General features: G+C 40.1%; 2 protein-coding genes across 3 annotated transcripts; one reads left to right on the top strand and one right to left on the bottom strand.

Annotated features, from left to right (window-relative positions):
• Nucleotides 1-561: 561 nt before the first annotated feature.
• On the top strand, nt 562-3,603 carry psmg2 (proteasome (prosome, macropain) assembly chaperone 2). Its single transcript, XM_010730448.3, has 7 exons — nt 562-790; nt 1,473-1,644; nt 1,828-1,886; nt 2,073-2,191; nt 2,280-2,459; nt 2,896-3,016; nt 3,160-3,603. The coding sequence occupies exons 1-7, from the start codon at nt 734-736 to the stop codon at nt 3,238-3,240; spliced, it is 789 nt and encodes a 262-aa protein (XP_010728750.2). The 5' UTR covers nt 562-733; the 3' UTR covers nt 3,241-3,603.
• Nucleotides 3,604-5,237: 1,634 nt separating this feature from the next.
• ptpn2b (protein tyrosine phosphatase non-receptor type 2b) lies at nt 5,238-17,878 on the bottom strand. 2 transcript variants are annotated; one of them, XM_010730451.3, is made up of 10 exons: nt 17,624-17,875; nt 17,036-17,126; nt 16,815-16,915; nt 13,559-13,657; nt 11,848-11,985; nt 11,107-11,316; nt 10,279-10,440; nt 8,818-9,026; nt 8,550-8,645; nt 5,238-6,184 (listed from the first exon to the last, which is right to left on the bottom strand). In XM_010730451.3, exons 1-10 carry the CDS (start codon nt 17,672-17,674, stop codon nt 6,163-6,165), a joined length of 1,179 nt encoding a protein of 392 aa, XP_010728753.1. In that variant the 5' UTR covers nt 17,675-17,875; the 3' UTR covers nt 5,238-6,162. The 2 variants fall into 2 exon arrangements, with proteins under 2 accessions (XP_010728753.1, XP_019118854.1); XM_019263309.2 differs by lacking the exon at nt 5,238-6,184 and adding an exon at nt 6,211-7,923 and having other exon boundaries at nt 17,624-17,878.
• Nucleotides 17,879-20,110: the final 2,232 nt, after the last annotated feature.

Here is a 20,110-nt window from a genome sequence, read left to right as displayed (position 1 = left end):
GAATAAACAAGCCCTCCACCGATCAATCTGATGACTCACAAGTTGGAAAGATGAGTCGGTTTCATAAGAGCAGTGCAGAGTGAAAAGACATTCTGCTGTCATTAGAAGGGTTAGGAGGTATTTAAGTGCATTTAAACATTTGGATGCACATCTTTTTAATCTACCATATTAAAAGCAAGGTGATTTACTAAATTGTGCACCTTTAAAAAAAAAATCTTTATTTTATTATTATTATTATTATTATTAGCAGTAGTAGTAGTAGTAGTAGTAGTGTAAGTCATTGTAGTAGTAGTGGGCTTACAAAGGGAGTTGCTGATCTCTAATACTCACGAAATCTTTGTGGAGCTGCAGCCTGACCGTTAAAATCAATGATTAAAATAGAAACTTTGAGTTACACGTTTAAATATATGGGCTACACACAGACATATAGTTCAATAAACACATATTGTGACAGTCGGTACATATCTTTGCAGATTTTTTTTTCCCAACCAAAATAAAACGTCCCTGTTACTTTTCATTCAGGCATTTCCGTCAGCTACTAAAACCGTGCAATCATCAACAATCGACGCTGAGTGAGAACCAGGAAGGTCCACAGCGCCGGGCATGAAACTACAAAACAGGAAAACTGTCGCGAGGACACAGGTGTAGAGAAAAAGTCCAGCTTCATATTAATAACACAGTTATTTTTAAATCTCTTCCTCGGTACCTGTTAGCGCTGTGTGTTTGCTGCGTCATGTTTGTCTCTGCACAGAACTCAGCGCCATGTTTCAAGGATTTCACCCTCGTCATGGTGAGTGACTGAGAGGCGGCTGACTGACTAAACTAACTATCTAACTAACTGACTGACTGACTATTTAACTGACTGACTATCTATCTATCTATCTATCTATCTATCTATCTATCTATCTATCTATCTATCTATCTATCTATCTATCTATCTGACTGACTGACTGACTGACTGACTGACTATGTGTAGTTAGCAGTAAATCAGAGCTTCACTTTCATTTTCGTGCTGCGAAGTGTAACCACAGTTTGTTGAATGGATGTGGAAAATATTTCTGTTCCGTTTAAGACGTAAAAATGAAAGTTGTAAATGAACAGGAATATTGGGTGAAAGCAAAAGTAAAAGCACTTTTATTATTATATTATTATTACTGATCCATTCATGTGTGAGCAGCATTTTTCTGTCATAGTTGCTTTAGGTGGAGCTAATCTGTTCTATACAGAGCTCTGTATCATGTTTATTTTCATTAAAGCCAATTATTTTCTGTTCATTTATTCTTCATTTGGATTGTGTAACATCATTCAGTAGCAACAAATGGCCATCACTCATAAGTGACATGTTCAGATTGCTTATTGTGTCCAACCAATAGTTATAATATAAAAATAATCCAGTTTATTGTAAAAAGAAGAAGACATAAGTCATTCAAATAGTTGCTAATCACCCTTTATTGTTGTGTTTCTCCCCTCAGCCAGCAGTGGCTGTTGGTAATGTGGGCCAGCTGGCTGTGGACCTCATGGTGTCCACTCTCAACATGAGCAGAGTGGGCTACATGCACACAGACTGTATAATCCCCATGGCTGGGAACAACCCGTACGCCACCTGCAAAGAGGACGTCGAGGAGCTGCACACTCCTGCAGAAGGTACGACGTGATCCCTGCGGATCCGATGTGGATCTTTGGGTCTTGATTATTTGGTTGCTGTAGAGGAGAACATGTGAGAATTTTACCTGTGAAGTGTTTTCTTTATTATACTGACAATGAGCGCCTGATCGAGGTTATTTTACACATTCTTCATTTTATCTGTCAACCTTTTCTCATCAACAGTTTACACAGCAGCAGAGCTGAAGTTAGCAGTTCTTCAAATCAGAGCACCAATTATTCAGGTAAACACAGTTTGTGTGTGTTTGAGGCCTCTCCTTTTAATTGTATGATCTAAGCTTTTATCTGAATTATGATTTGAAAGCATGAACTATGTCTTTATCTTGAATGACGATGTGGTTTTTGTTTCCATGGACTCAAATTGGAATAAGTTAAAGTATTTACAGCTCTAACTTTTGTTTTAATTCCAGACAAAATCCAAAAAGTTCAGACAGCTGCTCGTGTCTTGGATCAAAGCCAGCGGCTTCTCCAGGACTGTGGTTCTGTCCAGCAGCCATGCCTACCAGAGGGACGACCAACAGCTACAAGGGTACCTAACTTCATTTCACTTCAACGCTGCGTTTCTTTCCTTTTTCTGCTGCCACTCATGTCTACTGACAAATATGTGTCCATGATAGCACGCCTCTGAGGTACGTGGTCACTCCGTCCCTGCTGAAGGGGAGTGTGGACGCGTTGAAAGAGCTCGGCTGGAGGGAGTTGGAGAGAGTGGCACCCTTCCCTGGACTGACAGACGCCAACACAGAGCCGCGCCTTTACATCCCCGGAGGAGGAATAACCAAAGGCCTCTACACAGACAGGTACAGAGAGAGAAAAAATAGCTGTGTCAGCCTGCTGGATAACTATTGAGGCTATTGTTAGAAGTTCAAAGCAGTTATTTTTATATACTTCAAATTAAGAAATTCAAAATAGAGCTCGTGGTTCTGGAATAATTCGATGGTTCTGCATAATTATCCAGTTGCAGCAACAAATTGTGCACGATGAGCTGGTTATATGGCATTCTGACATAATTCACTCATAATCGTGAGTCTGTGACAAGCAGCACACCACGTAAAATGTGTTGACTGTTTTACACTCACTTTTTTCTACAAGATGTCAACTTAAAAGTGTCTGTAAAGCCTGCAGAATAACACTTTCCCCGCAGCAGTATTTTTTAATGAATTGATTAATAGCAGGATTTGACCATCCGTTTTTTTTGTTACGTGTCTGATCGTGTGTGCTGCATGTTGTGTTCAGTTGTGCGGAGGATCTCCCGCTGGCTGTGCTGCTGCTCTTCTGCTCAGAGGGTGACAACATCCCAGACGCCTTCACACTCGTCAACCACCTCAACGACTGGCTCCATCTGCTGGACACTCCTGTAAGTGAAGAGCAGACGGCCGTGGTGCACTTAGATGACAGAGCTTTTAGTACTTTTCACTATGGAGAGAAAATGACCAGTACAGCATGTATTTTAAGATTGTACATTTCTAATTATGGCTTTTTTTTGGATTCACATTTCAGAGCCAAAAGCCCAACCAATGGAAGATCCCGACTTCTTGGAGTCTTCTGTTTGGCAGCGGCATCCCTCCGGCACTCTTCTGATACACACATATTTCGTTTTTGCTATTTTTAGCTGCGTAATTAGTGTCTGGGGACTGCAGCAAGTCAAAACTCTGAAAACTCACAAATGTTTTCTTTGCATCCGTGACATGACATCATTACATTTTTCAGCGAATTCTTCACTGAGGTCAAATCTGGTTAGTATTTACCTGGTCTGGACATAAAACACGGTTGTAATCCGACCCAACAAGAACCCTCCCACTCTTGGACGTTCATCAGTTTCCATTATTTTGATAAGAATCTTTAAAAGTACAAACATTACATGCACTTACAGAGTTTTGTTTTCTAGTACTGAAGCATTTAAATGTTGTTTTCCAATAAAGAATCCTGTGTAAATTTGCCTAAGATGATTAAGACTTTGATATAACTTTGTTGTTTTCACTGAACCCTGCCTACTCGCCTCCCTAACTGAAAGTGCTTGGCCAGGTGCCATGCTGTGTTCCTGGCAGTCCCGCCTCTGTGAAATCTGACTCCTTTCTACAACATGTTACAACAACTTACATAGTTGTAACAACAAGACGGCACTCTGAATCATACTTTGACCTTGTTGAGCCGTTTTTTGCCAAGTTTGTGGTTTCCCCATTCTGTCTGCACAATTGTTTTGGGTGGTTCCGTGCAGCATGGTTGTGGGAAAGGAATGTCCTGACAGTGTTTTGTAAGAGGAAATGTTAAGAGAACCAGAAAATCAAGGTTTGGCTTTGAAAAAGACACATCCATCATTTGAAAAGTAAAACGAATATATTTTATATATACATTAATTAAGGCTTTGCTCAAAAATATATAGACTTCAGTGATCCCACACTGGTAAAATTCACTTGTCACAACAGCTCATGTACACAATGCTGATAAGAAGTTACTCATAAGTCAGAAAAGAGTCTGACAGCTGTTGGAATGAAGGACCTGTGGTAGTGGTCCTTCTTGCACGGTGGGAGTTGCAGTGTGAAGGAGCTGTTTAAGGCCTCCACAGTCTCATGCAGAGGATGAGAGGAGTTGTTCATGATGGATGTCAGCTTTGCTAACAACCTCCTCCCCTCGTACTTCCTCTATGGAGTCTAGGGGGCAGTCCAGGACAGAGCTGGACCTCTTGACCCTCTGTTGCTCTCCCTCCATTTTCATCTTTGAACCTTAAAGGGGCAATATGCAGGATTCAGTGCCATCGTCAACCCTATCGCCTCACCCATTCACTGTAGAAACATGGAAGTTCAACATGGCAGACTCCATGGAAGAGGACCCACGGCATCTGTAGATTAGTAAAAGACTCATTCTAATGTTACAAAAACATTATGATTCTTATTTTCCTGGTGATTACACACTGATGAAAACATGGTTATGAATATCAGATTCCGTTTTTGCCACATTCATAAATACAGCTTTCTAAATCCCCTTTAAATCTTACACAGTGGAACTGCCAACAAATTATGTATTAAAATCAAAAATATAATTAGTTTATTACCTTATTTAACCTCTTTTCGGTTAAAAATACAAAAGATACTGTTTGCATTGCCAGGCAACAGTCATAAGGCCACCTTAGCCTAGCCTAGCATAAAAATAAATAACTGAAATAGAAAGTCACATATAATATCGTAAAATAACTGTAAACTAAAAACTGCTGGACTGGCTCCAACTTAAGTGATAAAATCTACGCACCTGCATAACTTAATAACTAACATGTCTTGTTTGTTAAAAAACGACCCAAAAATGTTTCAAAACTACAAATAGCTGTTTTGTGGATGTTTCTTAGCTAACCGCAGTAGCTGTAGCTACAGTACTGTAACTTTGTTGGTTGCTTGGCAACATTAAAACCCAAATGTACAAAAATGCTACAAAAACTAAATAAAACCACAACTTGTTTCACACCCCGTTGTTTGTAAATGAGATGTTAATTTTTGAGATTTGCTGCTAGGGTTTTGCTGCTTGTAGCTAATGAAGTGACTGGACTGTTTGTGGTGAAGTAACCAGAGGAGAGCAAAGACAGGTTGTTATGTAAACTAGATAATACCAGTTTTATTTGTAGATAACACTCTAAGAGAAAGAGAAACTTAAGACAAATTCATTTCAAAAGGAGAACAAGTCATCAAATCAGCTTTTCTACTGTATTCAAATCTGTAACATTGTCGTTCATCTATTTTTTTTTTACAAGCAAAAATATGTCTTTTTACACACACGCACACACACACACATCTTTTTAAAAAGAACACTATGTACATCATGGAAACATTACATGCCACTGAATTGCTCATGTGGGAGGAGGCAGTGCTTTTCATTTAACCAACCCCCCCCCATCACTGTGAAAAACTTCAAGTAATCTCTTATAAAAAATAGAACATTTTTATTTTTCCCCTCCTGAAAAAAGGTTTTCTAAAAATACATATATGAACAGCATTACAATTTGGCAATGCATAGCCCCTATTAGTCTTAATTTCATAGATGCAAAGAAGCATAATAGATTGACAAAGCTGCAAATAATATTAAAGCCAAAATAAACCCAAGGGATTCTCTTGATCCTGAAGCAGGCTGTGGTTGAGGTTTGACCCGGGTGTAAAGCGCTGGTGTGTTTTCTCGTGTGCTCTCTTCAAAGAATGTCGAAGTGTCTGCTGTAAACAGTTTAGAGAGGATGAGGAGACATGAGGAGATCTAAGGGTGGACTGTGGATTGTGGGAGTGACATGCTGCTTAAGGGAAAAAGATGAAGGAGGTGTGCATTGGCTGAATAATGCCACTGAGCTTGGACCAAAAAAAAAAAAAAAAAAAAGCGAAGAGAGGAGAGCTGGCTGTGATGTAGGTGAGGAAGCGTATTTTTGGAGCCTGAGGAAGGAGGACACAGAGGTTGAGAGAGAGCTGGAATTCCCTGCCGATGTTGGCTTTGATGCCAGAGCTGTCGGTGCGTGGCCGCAGGTGGAGGTGGTTAGCAGTCACTGGTTTTCGCCCTGTCGAAACACACAGAGTATTTAAAGAGGTTGAACTTGACAAATCTCCTAACAGAGTGTCAGTGAAGCTCAGGAGTGATCAAAGCGACTCGTGCCACAAAATCAAGTTAGTGAGTGTCTAAAACCAAACGGCAGAGCAGGAAAGGGAAGCTGTGGCATGTCAGTGTCAACATTAGACTGATTATCAATGCAAAGCAGTTGTGTTTAAAAAGCAACATCTGCCCAGATATTCTTAGCTTTGAACACTTGAACACAAATGTGGTCATTTCTAAACATTACAACACAGCATTAGATCTGATCTGACTCATCCCCGTGTGATGTGAAACAATCAGTTAAACTTTGATCTTTGATTAATCTTTATCCAGCAAAAATGTCACTTTTTTTAGTTTTTTTCTCTCTCTTTGATTGGGTTTTGGTTTGTTGGTCAGACTTTCAAAGATGTAATGTGGAGTTCTGGGAACATGAAATGAGCACCTACTGTGCTGCCACCTTCAAAAATCAGCCAGAGAAAAGGTTATGTAGACATAAATCTGCTAAATCCAGCCTTGTTTGTGTCTGTGCCGTTTACCGCTCAAACCTTCTCACCCCAGCATAAATAACACATGAAACAGAAAGAATGTCTTTAGAAGTGAAATGATTGGTTAGATGGCAGAACATTATCAGCACCTATTTTGATAATCAAAGTAGTTTTCAAAGCAAAAATACCGAACATTCCCTCGTTATAGCTTCCTTATTTTGAGGACTTGCTGCTCCTTTGTCTCATGTGATAGTAATTGATAGTAACTGATTATTTCTAGAACACATTTGGCTTCACAATTCTGTCCCCTGACATCCCCTAGACTAAATGTACTAAATTGCAGCCCAAATCTAATTTGATGAACTACAGCACAAGACGTTACACTCAACAGTCCTCCAGCCTGTTAAATGAACAAAGGTTCAGTTACCAAACCGCTGCTGAATTTCAAACTTCTATTGAAACGTTCACAAGGCCAAAACACAACTGATGCAGTATCAAATCCACAAACCAAGAACACAGCCATGCTGTAGTCCTGAAGAAACTTTAAGACCTCATGAAGCGAGTCTGAAAGTTAGGACAGCAGCAAAACCATACGAACATGCATCGAATGAGCTTCAACATGTTTGGTGTGATGGATTTATAGCCTCAGGACAAGAATTGACTGTTTATTGGTGAATTACTTCCTTGGATGATTGTCAAGGTACCATCAATGATTCTGTTCTAGCACCCCCAACAGAAAAAACTTTGGTAGTTGTTAATTTGATCTCTGGCTTGCTCGAACAGATTGAACAGATGAAAATTCGCCTTCAGATGTGATGATGCTCTTTAAAAAGAAGTTAGCACCTTGCATTATTTCCATCTCAACCTAACATTTCAGAGCGCCAACGACCGTCAACCACAAATGTACACACATATACACACCCAACCACACACCATGCTAGAGTGCAGCCAAAATTAACACAACTCCAAACCACAGGGGCCAAGCAAATCAAGAAAACAAGAACAAAACCTCAAGGGAAACAAAAACACAGCAGACATCACACACACACACCACACACACCTCCATGTATAAGAGTGGGAGTTCTTTATAAAAGCTGTGGGTAAACTTCGTCCTTTAAATGTGCTCTTCGTGGTCGTTGTCGCTGTCGCAGAGGGGGGTAAAGATACACTGCCCCCCACTGGACAGGCCAGCTCTTGTCATGTGCAGCAAATGCAGCCCAAACTGTCCAAGAAGAACCACAACAGCAGAGTGAGACCACGTCAGAAAATGGTGCAGTTTGGGCTGAATTACTGGAACAACACTGACATGTCACACAATAAAGGAAAGGCTTCTGAGAAATGACTTAGTCAGCCGTTTTTTGGAGGTGCACAGTCATCAGAAATAAGTGCATCATCAGGTCTAACTCTCCTGCCTTTATGAGAACATCAAGTATCAGAGCGGGGGCTTCACATGAAATCACTGAGAATGTTGTGAAAAAACTGGAAATTAGGGATAGAGAAAATGAAGCCTAACTGTGAGGAGGTTGAGTCATGCAGGGGGAAAGCCTGCCTCGACTCCCCGTGAGGTGAAAAGAAACTATAATGACACGTGACTCATTGTGGAGTAAAAGCCCTGCCAGCCTGCTCTGTCTAAAATGAAACTACAAAACAAAATGATGTCAGTCTACAAATGCTACATCTCCCATTATGGAACAACATCTTAAAAGTATTGCACCAACACCAGCTCCTAGATCTGGTTTAGTATATATAGATATATATTACGCAACGTACAAAAGTGGCACCTGTGATGGTGAATGACAAATCATCCTGGAAGCTAAGAATGGCTTCGTGTTTCGTATACGTAATCACCTTTTTCTCTTCTTCTCAGAGTCGTTCGTCCTGGGCTTGCTTTGGGGCGTCTTGGCTGTGCCTGATTTGGAGATGCTGTCTTCTCTGCGCCGTTTACTGTGTGAACAGGAGGAAGATGGGTAAACAGCTTTCTGTCAAATTACATCTCATTCATTTCTCCTTTCTCATTCAGAATGCTTTATTTCATCAGCCAATCAACAATAATCAATTAACTTATTATGATCAAACTATCGATGCATGTCTCTTTAATCGGACTGAGTGTACTGACTGTGTCGTGCTGCCGTCCAGCTCCTGTTCCTTGCAGGGAGACTGTGCGGGCACTTTGCCATCCTGTCTGTAGTCCCCTCCCTCCTCCAGCTGACCTCCCCGCTGGCTGCCGTTGCACCGCTCTGTCGGACACCTGGCCTGAGGCTGAGCTGAGGGGGGGGACTCCGATGTTGGCTCCTGATCTTCCCTGGACAACTCCTGCCACCGGTTCTATGATGGAGGAAGAAGAGCGAACAAAAGAATTTGGAATATATTTAGACTTTAAATTTAGTTTAAACATAAATTTTTCACTAAAAACAGCCTACGATTGGCCATGTTCATTGTGAAATGATATGGAGTGATGCGCGCAACAAAGAATGGAGACACCAACAAGAAATTATTCAAGACTGAGACACATCAACAATAGAACCTCGCTCTCTCTCTCTCTCTGTCACTTAAGTTGAAAACAGTTCATAAACAAAAGGAAAAGCATCCTCCCATAAGTGCCACCTAAACGGAAGTGAGAGGCTGATAAAAAGAGAATATGAAAGAATCAGTTTCAGTTTCAAAGTTTTGTTTTTACTGGGTGACTGTTTAATCATTTAAAAGACAGACTTCCTAACATATGAAGGGAAACATTAAAATATGGCAAAGTTAAAAAAAAGAAAAGGATCAAAATATTGGTAGTGTGGAGAAAGAGTCCATTTGTGTTAGTAATATCAAGAAGGATGCAATGAACATGGACACTTTTTTGCTTCTCTGTCTGTCTGTGATTCAGCACTCTTCACAGAAAATGAAACAAACTTCATTAAAGTTTCATCAGTGTGTACACTTGTCTCCTAAAACCTAAGTACTTCTCACTCTCACACTAATACACCTTTCTATCATTTCCCCACTCTAGGGCTAACAAACATCAAGCCAAGCATGTAAGGACGTAACTTGTTTTTGGTCAGCCAAGTCAGATTCAAATCAACCTCAGGCATTAAGTCCCGTGGAAACTCCACAGAATGTTGTCCTGTAAATAATCCTTTGGTTTAAAATGTTGAAAAGCTGTTCACACTGTGGCTCTCTTGCTGACACAATATGCCAATATACCAGGCCAAGACACTGCCACACTTTTGTTTTTCACTGCAGTTAAATTCTCAGTTCAACAGAGGCGCAGAGAAACTCTCACACAGTCCTGTCTGTGTCTGAACCAGATAAATAAAGAAGAACTATAATATTTGTAGCATATTTATTGTGGTTGGACATTTAAAAGTTGCTCTTGGCACAGACGGCACACATGGGGCCTTGCATCGTACATCCATCATCTCTCTACTTACAAGACACAATCCGGCAGTTATACAACACCATTTATCAGTTCAATAAATCTTTTCGGAAGAAACAACTCCCACTGGGATGAAATGGAGTCTCTGGGTTTACAAGACAAACAGATAAAAGTACTGAGTAACAGAATGGGTTGTGGTGTGGGTGGTGCACATACCTGTACAGAGGAGTCTCCCGTTATACACTTGGCTCCTTCGAGGACTGCCATGTAGGAGAAGCGCAGCTGGTCAGGGGTTTGGATCAGACCCATGCGGTACTTCCTCATGTCCAACAGGATGCTTTTGATGTCCACTGATGAGGGGTCTTTCCTCTTGTCCATCTGGACACGACAGCAATGTAAAAATCAGTCCAGCTAACCAGGACAAATGTTGTTGGAAAATCTAAGCTTCTCACATTGTTACACATCAGCAGAAAGTATAGTGCAGCAGTTTTGTGATGAAATGCTGTAACTGACATTTTTAGTATCATATTTTCCTCTGACTTGGCTTATCTTCCTCCACATCATCATGTTTTCATGCGTTTACCAGCATACCAAGAGAACAACGTTGTATTTCAGCTGTGGGTTGTACGTGACCACATAAAAGTTAGGTTATGTTTCAGTTGGAGGCGTTTTCTTCAGTGTTTTTTTTCTCTTTTAAATCCAAACTCAACCAGGAATCAGTCAGAAAGTATGTTCTTTTCATTTCAGCCCAAGGTCACAAGTCAAATGTATTTATTTCTATGCATCTAGTTAAAAATATACCATGTCACACTGTGTCCATTTCAGCCAAAGATTAAGTAAATTAACTCATATTCTGATTAGTTACAGTGTCTGAATGGGACACATTGTGTGCTATAGTCTAAATATCCTGACAATTTGGTGGTGTTTTACTACTTTTTATGATCATACAAAATGTGACTAATCTAGAAGATAAAGTAACCAAATCCTCTGGATTGTGGTCTCTGTGAAAGTGGAGCTCATATAGAACAAAGAGGCAGGATTTACCAGAACCACACATGTGTCGACTAATGAAAACGTTCCCGAACGTCCGATTCCAGCACTGCAGTGCACCACAGCCGGCCCGTGATCCACCCCCAGCGCTCCTGACTCCCGCACTTTGAAAAGGAAGTTTAGGAAGGATGCCGGAGACTCTGGGACACCAAAATCAGGCCACGTGGTGTAATGAAAGTGGTAGATCTCCCTCTTCTCTCCCGTCTGTGAAAGCAGACAAACAGAGGCCTCATTAACAGGTACAAAATGATTTTTATCTCCTCTGTTTAAAATGGTGAGGTTATTTTTAGTCATGTTTGACAGCTGAACTAAGCAAACATTTCAACGGTTTCAGTTTCAGTTCTGGAAACTTCTGCAAAAATCAACATGTCTTTATGCTTATTTGTCTTATGATCACCATGGCAGTTTAAGTCTATGTTGTGTATTTTAGATACTTAAATTTGCATCTTTAACGCCTACACGTTACAAACACTTTGCATCTCGTCGAAAAGACTTTCTTAGAACAGAAAACTCTACTCCAAATTTACTCTCTGGTAAGAACTAATGTTTAATGTGCCTGAAAGTAAAAACATAAAACATCGAGCTTTAGTGACAGGCAAAAATGTTTTCAGCTCTATTAATCCTCAGACAGCACAGGTACATGTGATTCTCGGTATAACACGCCTGAACCATTTCAGTTCTCCTTTGCCACCTTTACTGGAAAATCCCCTTGTTCTAAATAATATTTTGCCCTACGCTATTATTTTGCAGCTCCAGCACTCTGGTGGTGTAGTAAGACTTGGTGTCTTCTGACAACAGCGTAACCAAGAAGCGCGTGTCTCTGAAGGCCATCTCCCTCTCCTCAGCCGTGGGCCAGTACTGGGCACACTTTTCCTGTCACAGAAACAAAAAGAAGACAAACCTGGTAAGAGACACCAAATAAGTTAAACATGTCACAAAGATGAAAGGGGGACGAGAGAGAGGCAAGGCTGGAGGCAGGAGAGGACAGTTTGATCATCAGCATCTTCTCTGACCCCACACATACCTGCACATTTACCTGGTCAGTCTCACACATACAGTACGTTACATGGATAAGCCAAGTCATATACAAATATCTACAAATATCAATTTCTGTTTTATGATCCAGACAGGATCCGCTGCAGTGACTAAAATACAGGTTTTTCCATTCATTTGAATAATGGGTAGTCTGTTTTGAAGCGCGGGTCACAGAGGTATCTGCCAGAAAACGCAGCAACCTGCAGCGGAGAACTTAAGTCGGGTCCAACTTTTGGAAAAACACAGGCCGATGTCACACTGCAGATGCCAATCAGACGCTTAAACCGGTCAAACCTCCACAGTCAGCCTGAAATGTCACTGAAAGTGAGACTATCTTAACTCTGACACTCCACCTGTTGTGTTCTAGCTTTGTTAATTTCATGCAACCAGCCTCTGAATCTGCCTGGCTCACAGTTTCCACTGCAGAATAGTGACGCAAAGTGTTTTGTGTCCGATGGTTTGAGAGGAAGCAGTGGTTGAGAGACATGTACAGTGAATAAGAGCGAGGGAGTGCTGGCATCCAGAAAGCCGGTTAATCAGCAAAATCTCCTGATAGACAGAGCCCCAGCAGACCACAGCACCACTGATTCAGTCTCAATGTAACCCAACGGTTACCTTTCTCTTATTTCACTACACTAATAAAAAATAAATTAAATACTTGGAAATACCAAGCATGGTTATTACAAACAAAGTCCTGATCTTGTGGTGCACTTAAAGTACAAATATTTTGAATAATATTTTTTTCAGGGAACACGAAGTCATCTCTCAGTACTACGGTCAAATCCAATGACAGATACTCAAGTTATTTCTACACCCAACGTCCCTTTGTTTAATACATATGTATTATGCAACCTTGCCTCTGCAGGATTAGAGAGCTGGCCTACATAAAAGATCCTTGTGAGGTTAATACTATCTGGACTAGGTGCTCTTTATCTTCTATTTCTAAGAAACAGTCAGTGAATGAATCTCATGACTGAGTGCAATCCACTCCAGCTGCTTTACTGAGAAACAGAGAGAGGTCCAGCTGCTCTGTGAGCGAAGGGGAGAGTGTTAGTCTTTGTGTGTTTCAACAGCACTTTGTAGGATCGCTGGATTTAAAAGAGTAGGGAGGTTGGGCTTGTGTCCCAGTTCCTCACATACATCTGTGAACACGCTGTCAAAACAATGAATTCCAGTTATCCTGTTGACAACAGAGGGAAGCTTCACGGTGGACGGTTTCAGCGGAAATCACGATTAATTCAACAAGCTGCATTATTAATTTCACAGCAGGCTGCGAACGTTGTCAAAGAGTGTCTGTCTGTCTGTTCAGTATTTCTGCAGACAGTGTGTGGGTGTGTACGCAGCAGACAAACAGATGTCACAGCAGACAATGAGCTGTGTTTTTAATGATTACATTATTGTATCTACTTACCGAGCCTTTCTCGATGACCCTGTTCAGCATGATGACTGCCTTGGTCTTCTGCTCCCAGATCATGAGCCAAAAGTGGCCACAGGTGTTCCTGAGGGGGCCCTGTGGACAGCAAACACAAACACACACACAGACAGACAGACAGACAGACACACACACAGACACACACACACTTTGATCAGTTCATGGCAGGAGTCCAATTAAAATATATCTTTCAGGGTTAAAAATAATATTACATCAGCTGAACATATTCTCTATGAAACTGCTGGTGGGAGGATTTATTAATGTGATAACTACAAAATGCAAAAGAGATCTGCAGAATGATGAAATGTGTTTAAAAGGTCAAGGCTGCTAAAGGTTATGATGTGGTTGTGGTTGAGTCGTGTAGTGCAATATTTTTAAATGTCAGATATATCCTCAATACTACAGAATAGATAGCATACACAAAGCATAATGTCAATATGTCATTGCTTTGCATGAATTTTTGCATGTGCAAATATAGTCCAATGTGTCAGTGACAGAAAAACCAACAGTGTACAATATCACACTATTGTTTATTGTTTCAGGTTACCTTAAATTCAGTGGACAGACACGAGCATTACCTCCAATATTTGACTTTTTGTAAAATTAAATTCAAACAGTCATTATTTACTGCTACATTATGACACATTTACAAACCACACACAACTTGTACAATCTGACTTTGCCTCATTTCAGAAGAACCGGTCATCATCAGAATCCAGTGGAAATGCCGCCAGATTTAGTCCTTACTACATGAATTCAGTGATAAGTCATAACATCAGTCATAACAGTCATGTTACTACGCTTCCAACGTTTCAGAAAATGTCGACATACCTTTGCTTCCTAATAATGTGTGCTTGTTGGCTAAATTTCAACTGGTAAGGCTAAACTTATCACAGGATTAGGGGAACGGTGAGAAATATATTTTGGTGAACAAGGATTGGTTTTATTTGCCCCATATCAGTTTCATGTGGCCATGCTAGCCAGGAAAAAAAAAAAAACACATGACACTGAAAGTGGTTATTTGACCTTTCATTTCCTGAAGATGTGAATATTAAAAAGGTGTGTGGGGTGGAGAAGCCTCTGTGTTGGCCTTCAGTTTATGGACCAATGTTGATGGCTTTGGCTTTGCCAGTCACCTGACGTTGTTGAAGTAACCTCGCCTCGCCTTTATATTATATTTATCTTATTTTTATCTGTATTTATATCTCATCCGATTACCTACCATGTGCCATATAACACGCCGTCCGATTACTTACCATGTGCAATGTTATTTATATCTGCCACTTTCACCTTTAGTACTCATCCTTGCACATCTGTACACTTGTATGTTGTTTGTTTATTGGTTTTCTTATTTACTGTTTAGGCTGAAGGATACTTTGGTCTGTTGTTGTTTTGACTTTTCGATTTTTATTTTTATCTCTATTGTACTTTGACAGTGTATATTACACCCTTGCTGCTCAAACAAAAGAATTTCCCCATTGTATGATAAATAAAGTATAATCTAATCTAATCTAATCTTTATGTTAAAAAAATAAATGAAACCCTCTATAAAGGTCCTTTTCATTTTGACTGGTATCTGTGATGTCAGTGTGATAACATAGGTGGAGGCGGTTATGTCTGATGTCAGTGGTTAGGACTGAAAAATGCAAACATTGTACAGAATTCAAATGAGGAAATGATTTCAAGCCCAGATGAGAGACTGGGGGTGTTCTGCACTTTTAAACAGCAGATATCTATCTAGAATTGTGACTAGAGTTATAGTCCCAGTTCACGATCATAACACAGTAAAGGATCAAATCACATGAGCATTTTGTTTGTTTTCCAGTGAACGAATGAAACTGAGAATGTCTCTAACGCAGGTGTCCTGGCCTTCAGGGGGATTACCTGCTGTTTGTTTTTGGTGAGCGTTAAACTCAGAAATGTTGCAACGCTCCTTTTCCTGCTGTGTTGCACTGAATCAGACGCTCCTATCGAGGTTTATTTCTTTGCCATTGTCAGCTCAGTGACCTCTGGCATATTATAATCATGTTACGCTCTGCTTCATATGTTAAACCTCATCTCTACAGCCTGTTGAATGAATAAAGGCGCCGTTTGTTCTGTTACGTGCACAGCTACACACTGAGAACATTGTCTGTAGGCAAGGGTGCTGTGAGGACAAGTCATCTGACACATTCATGTTGATTTATCTTCATTCTCAGATAAAAATCTATTATTTAATTATCTATCACACAAATTAAGGTCAAAGCTTTTAGTTTTTTGTCTTGTCCAATATATCCAGAAACAAAAATATATTTAAAATCAGTCAAACTGTCTGCAGTTAGAAAGAAATACACTTTGGGATGTTATCACTTTTCATTCATTCATCAAATTTTACACGTGTATATATAATGAAGGTAGTAAATAATTAGGTACAAAATACTGTGTAACTTATGAATATTACTTATTTAAAAGAAATATTTCTTTTATAATATTCATTGTGCTTTTAAATCCTGCTTGATAAATAACAGAATATTATCAAAGATCATTATTTACTGATTTGAAACTGAAGTAGACTCTTGTTACTAAATGTTTCAAAGTTAAATCATGAAAGCTCTGCTTCGTTTGCGGCGACATGGCCCCGTACACCACACACACTCGTACAGTTAAACATTAAACAGTGATGCAGCGAGACTTTACTCACCACTAAAATGATTTAGGTCCAACCAAAGTAGCACTCTTTGCTCTTATGCCCTCATGCACAGTGACATAAACATATACACACATAACTCTGCATGCCGCCTGGAAAATAAAACTAGTCCGCTCGGCCAAGCAGCTTGGACGGCGAGGTTTTCTGATAAAACTAATGAACTGGACTGCTGTTTTAGATAAGAGGAGGAATTTATGGTGTGCTCCTTATACATGACTTACAGTACTTAATTAGTCATAAACTTTGTTAGTTTAGTAGTGAACTGTTTTAGTGATTAGTCAATAAACATATTCGTAAGTTGACAGGAAATTCTTCTGCAACCTTTTTAATAACAGATTACTACTTTAAGCAATTTTCAGGAAAAATGACAAACAACATTGTTCATTGTTCAACATGGTGAGGGCTGAACAAACCAAACAGTGTAACCTCGTGTGTAATCAGTCATTTTATGACAGTTTACAGACCAAGCGATTGATCAATTATTCCAAACGATGATAGTCACGCAGGCGTGACTATTAACCGCTGGTAGAAAAAGGTTTGGACACTTGCCTGAGTCAATATGTAACTCCTCTGGGCTTCCTCCATGACTACCAGACTCGCATTGATGTAGTCATTCTCCGTGTTCTCCAGCTTCACCCGGCTGTGATCGACTGCAGGTGACATGGGGACAGAAAAGTATTTAGGGATCGGGTGTAAACGGACGGACACAGTTAAAGGTTTAAAGAAACTGAAGACTGCTGAACACTTGGAAGTGAACTCTCTCCACCTACACGGACTGACGTCTCTGTATCTGTTTCTGTTGCGGTTCTCTGGATACTTTGCCACTTTGTAGGAGCACTCGTGGGACTGATTCCTGATTTCCTGAAGACAAAAAGAAGAGATTGTTTAGAGAGCAGACAGCAGCAGACACACACACACACACACACAACAAGCGTTACTTGACATTAGCTGGCACACACACAGAACTGTGTGAACACTTGATATGAACACAGCAGGAAGATAACCAACGACACAAACGTGTTGGTCCACCAGGCACAGTCACTATCAGCAATAAACATCATAAAGCTCGTCATAAGTGTGGACAGTAAACACGCAGAGCCGAGAGCAGCTCCATCACAGTGAGCTCCACGCACATGTAGACTTATGACACTTACGGCTAAAGCTTACGGTAACATTTAGGTTACATTAAAGTGCTGCAGTGTTCGGATAGTTTGAAACAAACCCTTCAAAACACGACGAACAGCAGTCTACGTGTGGAATACTCGAGCTAGCCCAACTCTTAGCTCGCTAATTAAAACGCGCGCTTCAAGTACTGACTATTTACGTTAGCTCCGCGCTAGCCATGCTAACAGACTTACTAGATAGAGTTTTTGCCACCGGCTCTCTGAGTCTATGTCTTCAAACTCCATGTTCACCGTGTGACAGTGTCAGCCTCTTCTGGTTAAAGTACGCGTAGTTAGCTGTCCGGCTAGTCTACTTCATTACTTTGCTGAGGCTCGAGAGGCTTTTGGTCAGAGTGTGTCACTTCCCTGCGCTAACGAGCCGAAGCTAACTGTTTGTCCGCTGTCTGTGCTGCAGCTGACATCTGAGCGAGAGCGGTGTGCGCATGCGTGAGAGAGGGGGCGGGAGAGAGAGAGAGAGAGAGAGAGAGAGAGAGAGAGAGAGAGAGGTCCTCCGGTAGCTGTCAAAGCAAACGCTGCAAAGATATTCAGCGAACACGCGAGATGACAAACCCCCTGAAATTCATCTCTTAACCTAAAGCAAGTGTCTTCAACCAGGGGTCCGTGACCTCTAGGGGCTCCGCAGGGGTACTGCAGGGGGTTTGAGAAAGTAGAAACAGCGATCACGATCACATGAATCAGTGTGTCTAAAGCAGCGCCGGTCCTGGCCACATTTGCGCCCTGGGCATTTAATGATCATAATTATGTGACTTTTTAAAAATCAATCATATAGGCTAATAACCCAGCATATAAACAGGTTATGAATAAAGTAAATATAAAACTTATTATAAATGTGACGCATAAAAAAAAAAGAAAAGAAAAGAATTACATGTAGGGGTCCCTGTTCTGTTTCTCTCTCATCCAAGGGGTCCTTTGGCTGAAAAAGGTTGAAGACCCCTGATCTAAAGAGAATAAATGTACTTTGTAGTAGTTACTTTTTGTTATGTTACAAACATATTTCTGTTCTACACACATTTGTATATGTTTTTTATTTGGGGAAATCTCTTGTGTGTAAATCAATTTCACAGTTCATGGATGTTTTAAATCATATTATAACTTTATCTGAATAGGTGTATAATCCGTGTTATGTGCTGTACCTAATATTGAACTATATAAATAAAAACTGATTTGATTGGTTTTGCAGTCCAAAACACAGGATTTTCTGTTTAGTATCATAGAGGATGACAAAAAAAACAAAATGATTCACATCTCAGAAGCTGGGCCCAGTCAGTTTGGGTCATGTTAATGTTTGCAATAATCCAGTAATTGTTTCAGTTTTGTAATCTATTTTATAAGATATCAGAATTTTAGGCGAGAGTGACATTGTGAACAATTATTTATAAACAGTACAGTGCACCTTTTAATACAGTTCTGAAAGACAAAGGATGCTGTTGTTATTTCATATTTAATTTAAATGAAAAAAAACCCTGTAACTTTGAAGAAATATTTACAGCATTACTAACATATCCTATATATTCATGATGTATCTATAAAGGCAACATTTCATGATTTAATTCAACTGAGGTTTAAAATGAACTCTTTTTTTTTTCACAAACAATAACATCAGTGACACACACTTTGTTAAACAACACCATAAGACAGAGAAACACGATGCTCTTTGTGCTGCACAAAGAACACTTCAGTAATCTGATTCTCATAGGACTGATTACAGGTCAGCACAGAGGTCAAAAGCAGCATTTCTAATGTTTCAGAGCTCCTGAACACTTTTCCCTTTCCCTTAAGACTGACTGGTCATTTGTCTTTAGAAAAACAGATGAGAAAATGTCTCCTGAGGTTGTTTATTGATGATCCCCTGAGAATGATCATCTGCATACAAGCACTGTTTCATCCAAATGTCAAGAGGAATTTAAGGGGAACTGTGAACATCATGATCGGCTTCATCATCCAATATAGAACTGATAAGATAAATATAGCACAATGTCCTCCTCGAGGAAAATGCTCAATAACACTTAGACATCTAACACTTTGACTTTGTTGTGTGTGTTTTCTCAGAGGATGTGTAAATAAAAGACATGTGAGGAGTCTGCAGGCAAGAAATGTGAGATTAGAGAGCAGGATACAGTGTGTGCTTGTGTTGTCTCTATTTGAGGATAACACAACCCCTACTTAAAATACTTTTATTTTATTGACCACAGTCAGGATTAATATAATATTTAGAGATGTGTTTGGGGCAGTCTGAGTCTGTAGGGAATGAATGGATAATGTCTCTATCTGATGAAGGGACATGATATATGATGAGTGTAAAACGAGTCTTCCCTCCTGTGGCCACAGGGCGGCAGTGTTTCCTCTGCTGGATGAACACAGGCTTAGAACTGACAACGTGTCAAGTCAACGACTGCTATCAGGGAGAAATGTTCCGGCTAAGCAATGTGCTTTACAAATAAGAGCACACAGCAGACAAACCTTATTGACAATTTTATGTATAGTGTGTTCTAGTTTTTAGTTTTTAGGAAATAGATGACAGGTGGTTGGGGTTCATTTCATGACAGAATTGTCATACAAACTGTCCAAAGTATTTGGTGTTGAAAATGTAATAGCTAGATTATCTGTGTCTCCATTTCTAGTTGTGTGGATTAACTATCAAATATTTACTCCTGTGCTGTA

The sequence above is a fragment of the Larimichthys crocea genome, chromosome XIII, assembly GCF_000972845.2.
Source record: "Larimichthys crocea isolate SSNF chromosome XIII, L_crocea_2.0, whole genome shotgun sequence".
Taxonomy (NCBI): domain Eukaryota; kingdom Metazoa; phylum Chordata; class Actinopteri; family Sciaenidae; genus Larimichthys; species Larimichthys crocea.
The sequence above is the reverse complement of the archived record's forward strand: the minus strand, read 5'-3'. Positions and strand labels throughout refer to the sequence as shown.

Bases quoted from the DNA above. Each gene is read 5' to 3' on its own strand.
- psmg2 (XM_010730448.3), top strand. From the start codon at position 734: ATGTTTGTCTCTGCACAGAACTCAGCGCCATGTTTCAAGGATTTCACC. The intron at 1,887-2,072 runs GTAAACACAGTT...TTTTAATTCCAG, and splicing joins TCAGAGCACCAATTATTCAG to ACAAAATCCAAAAAGTTCAG. The intron at 2,460-2,895 runs GTACAGAGAGAG...TGTTGTGTTCAG, and splicing joins AAAGGCCTCTACACAGACAG to TTGTGCGGAGGATCTCCCGC.
- ptpn2b (XM_019263309.2), bottom strand. From the start codon at position 17,674: ATGGAGTTTGAAGACATAGACTCAGAGAGCCGGTGGCAAAAACTCTAT. The intron at 10,441-11,106 runs GTAAATCCTGCC...TGTCGTGTCCAG, and splicing joins TCGACACATGTGTGGTTCTG to ATGGACAAGAGGAAAGACCC. The intron at 9,027-10,278 runs GTATGTGCACCA...CCTCCATCATAG, and splicing joins CGGGAGACTCCTCTGTACAG to AACCGGTGGCAGGAGTTGTC.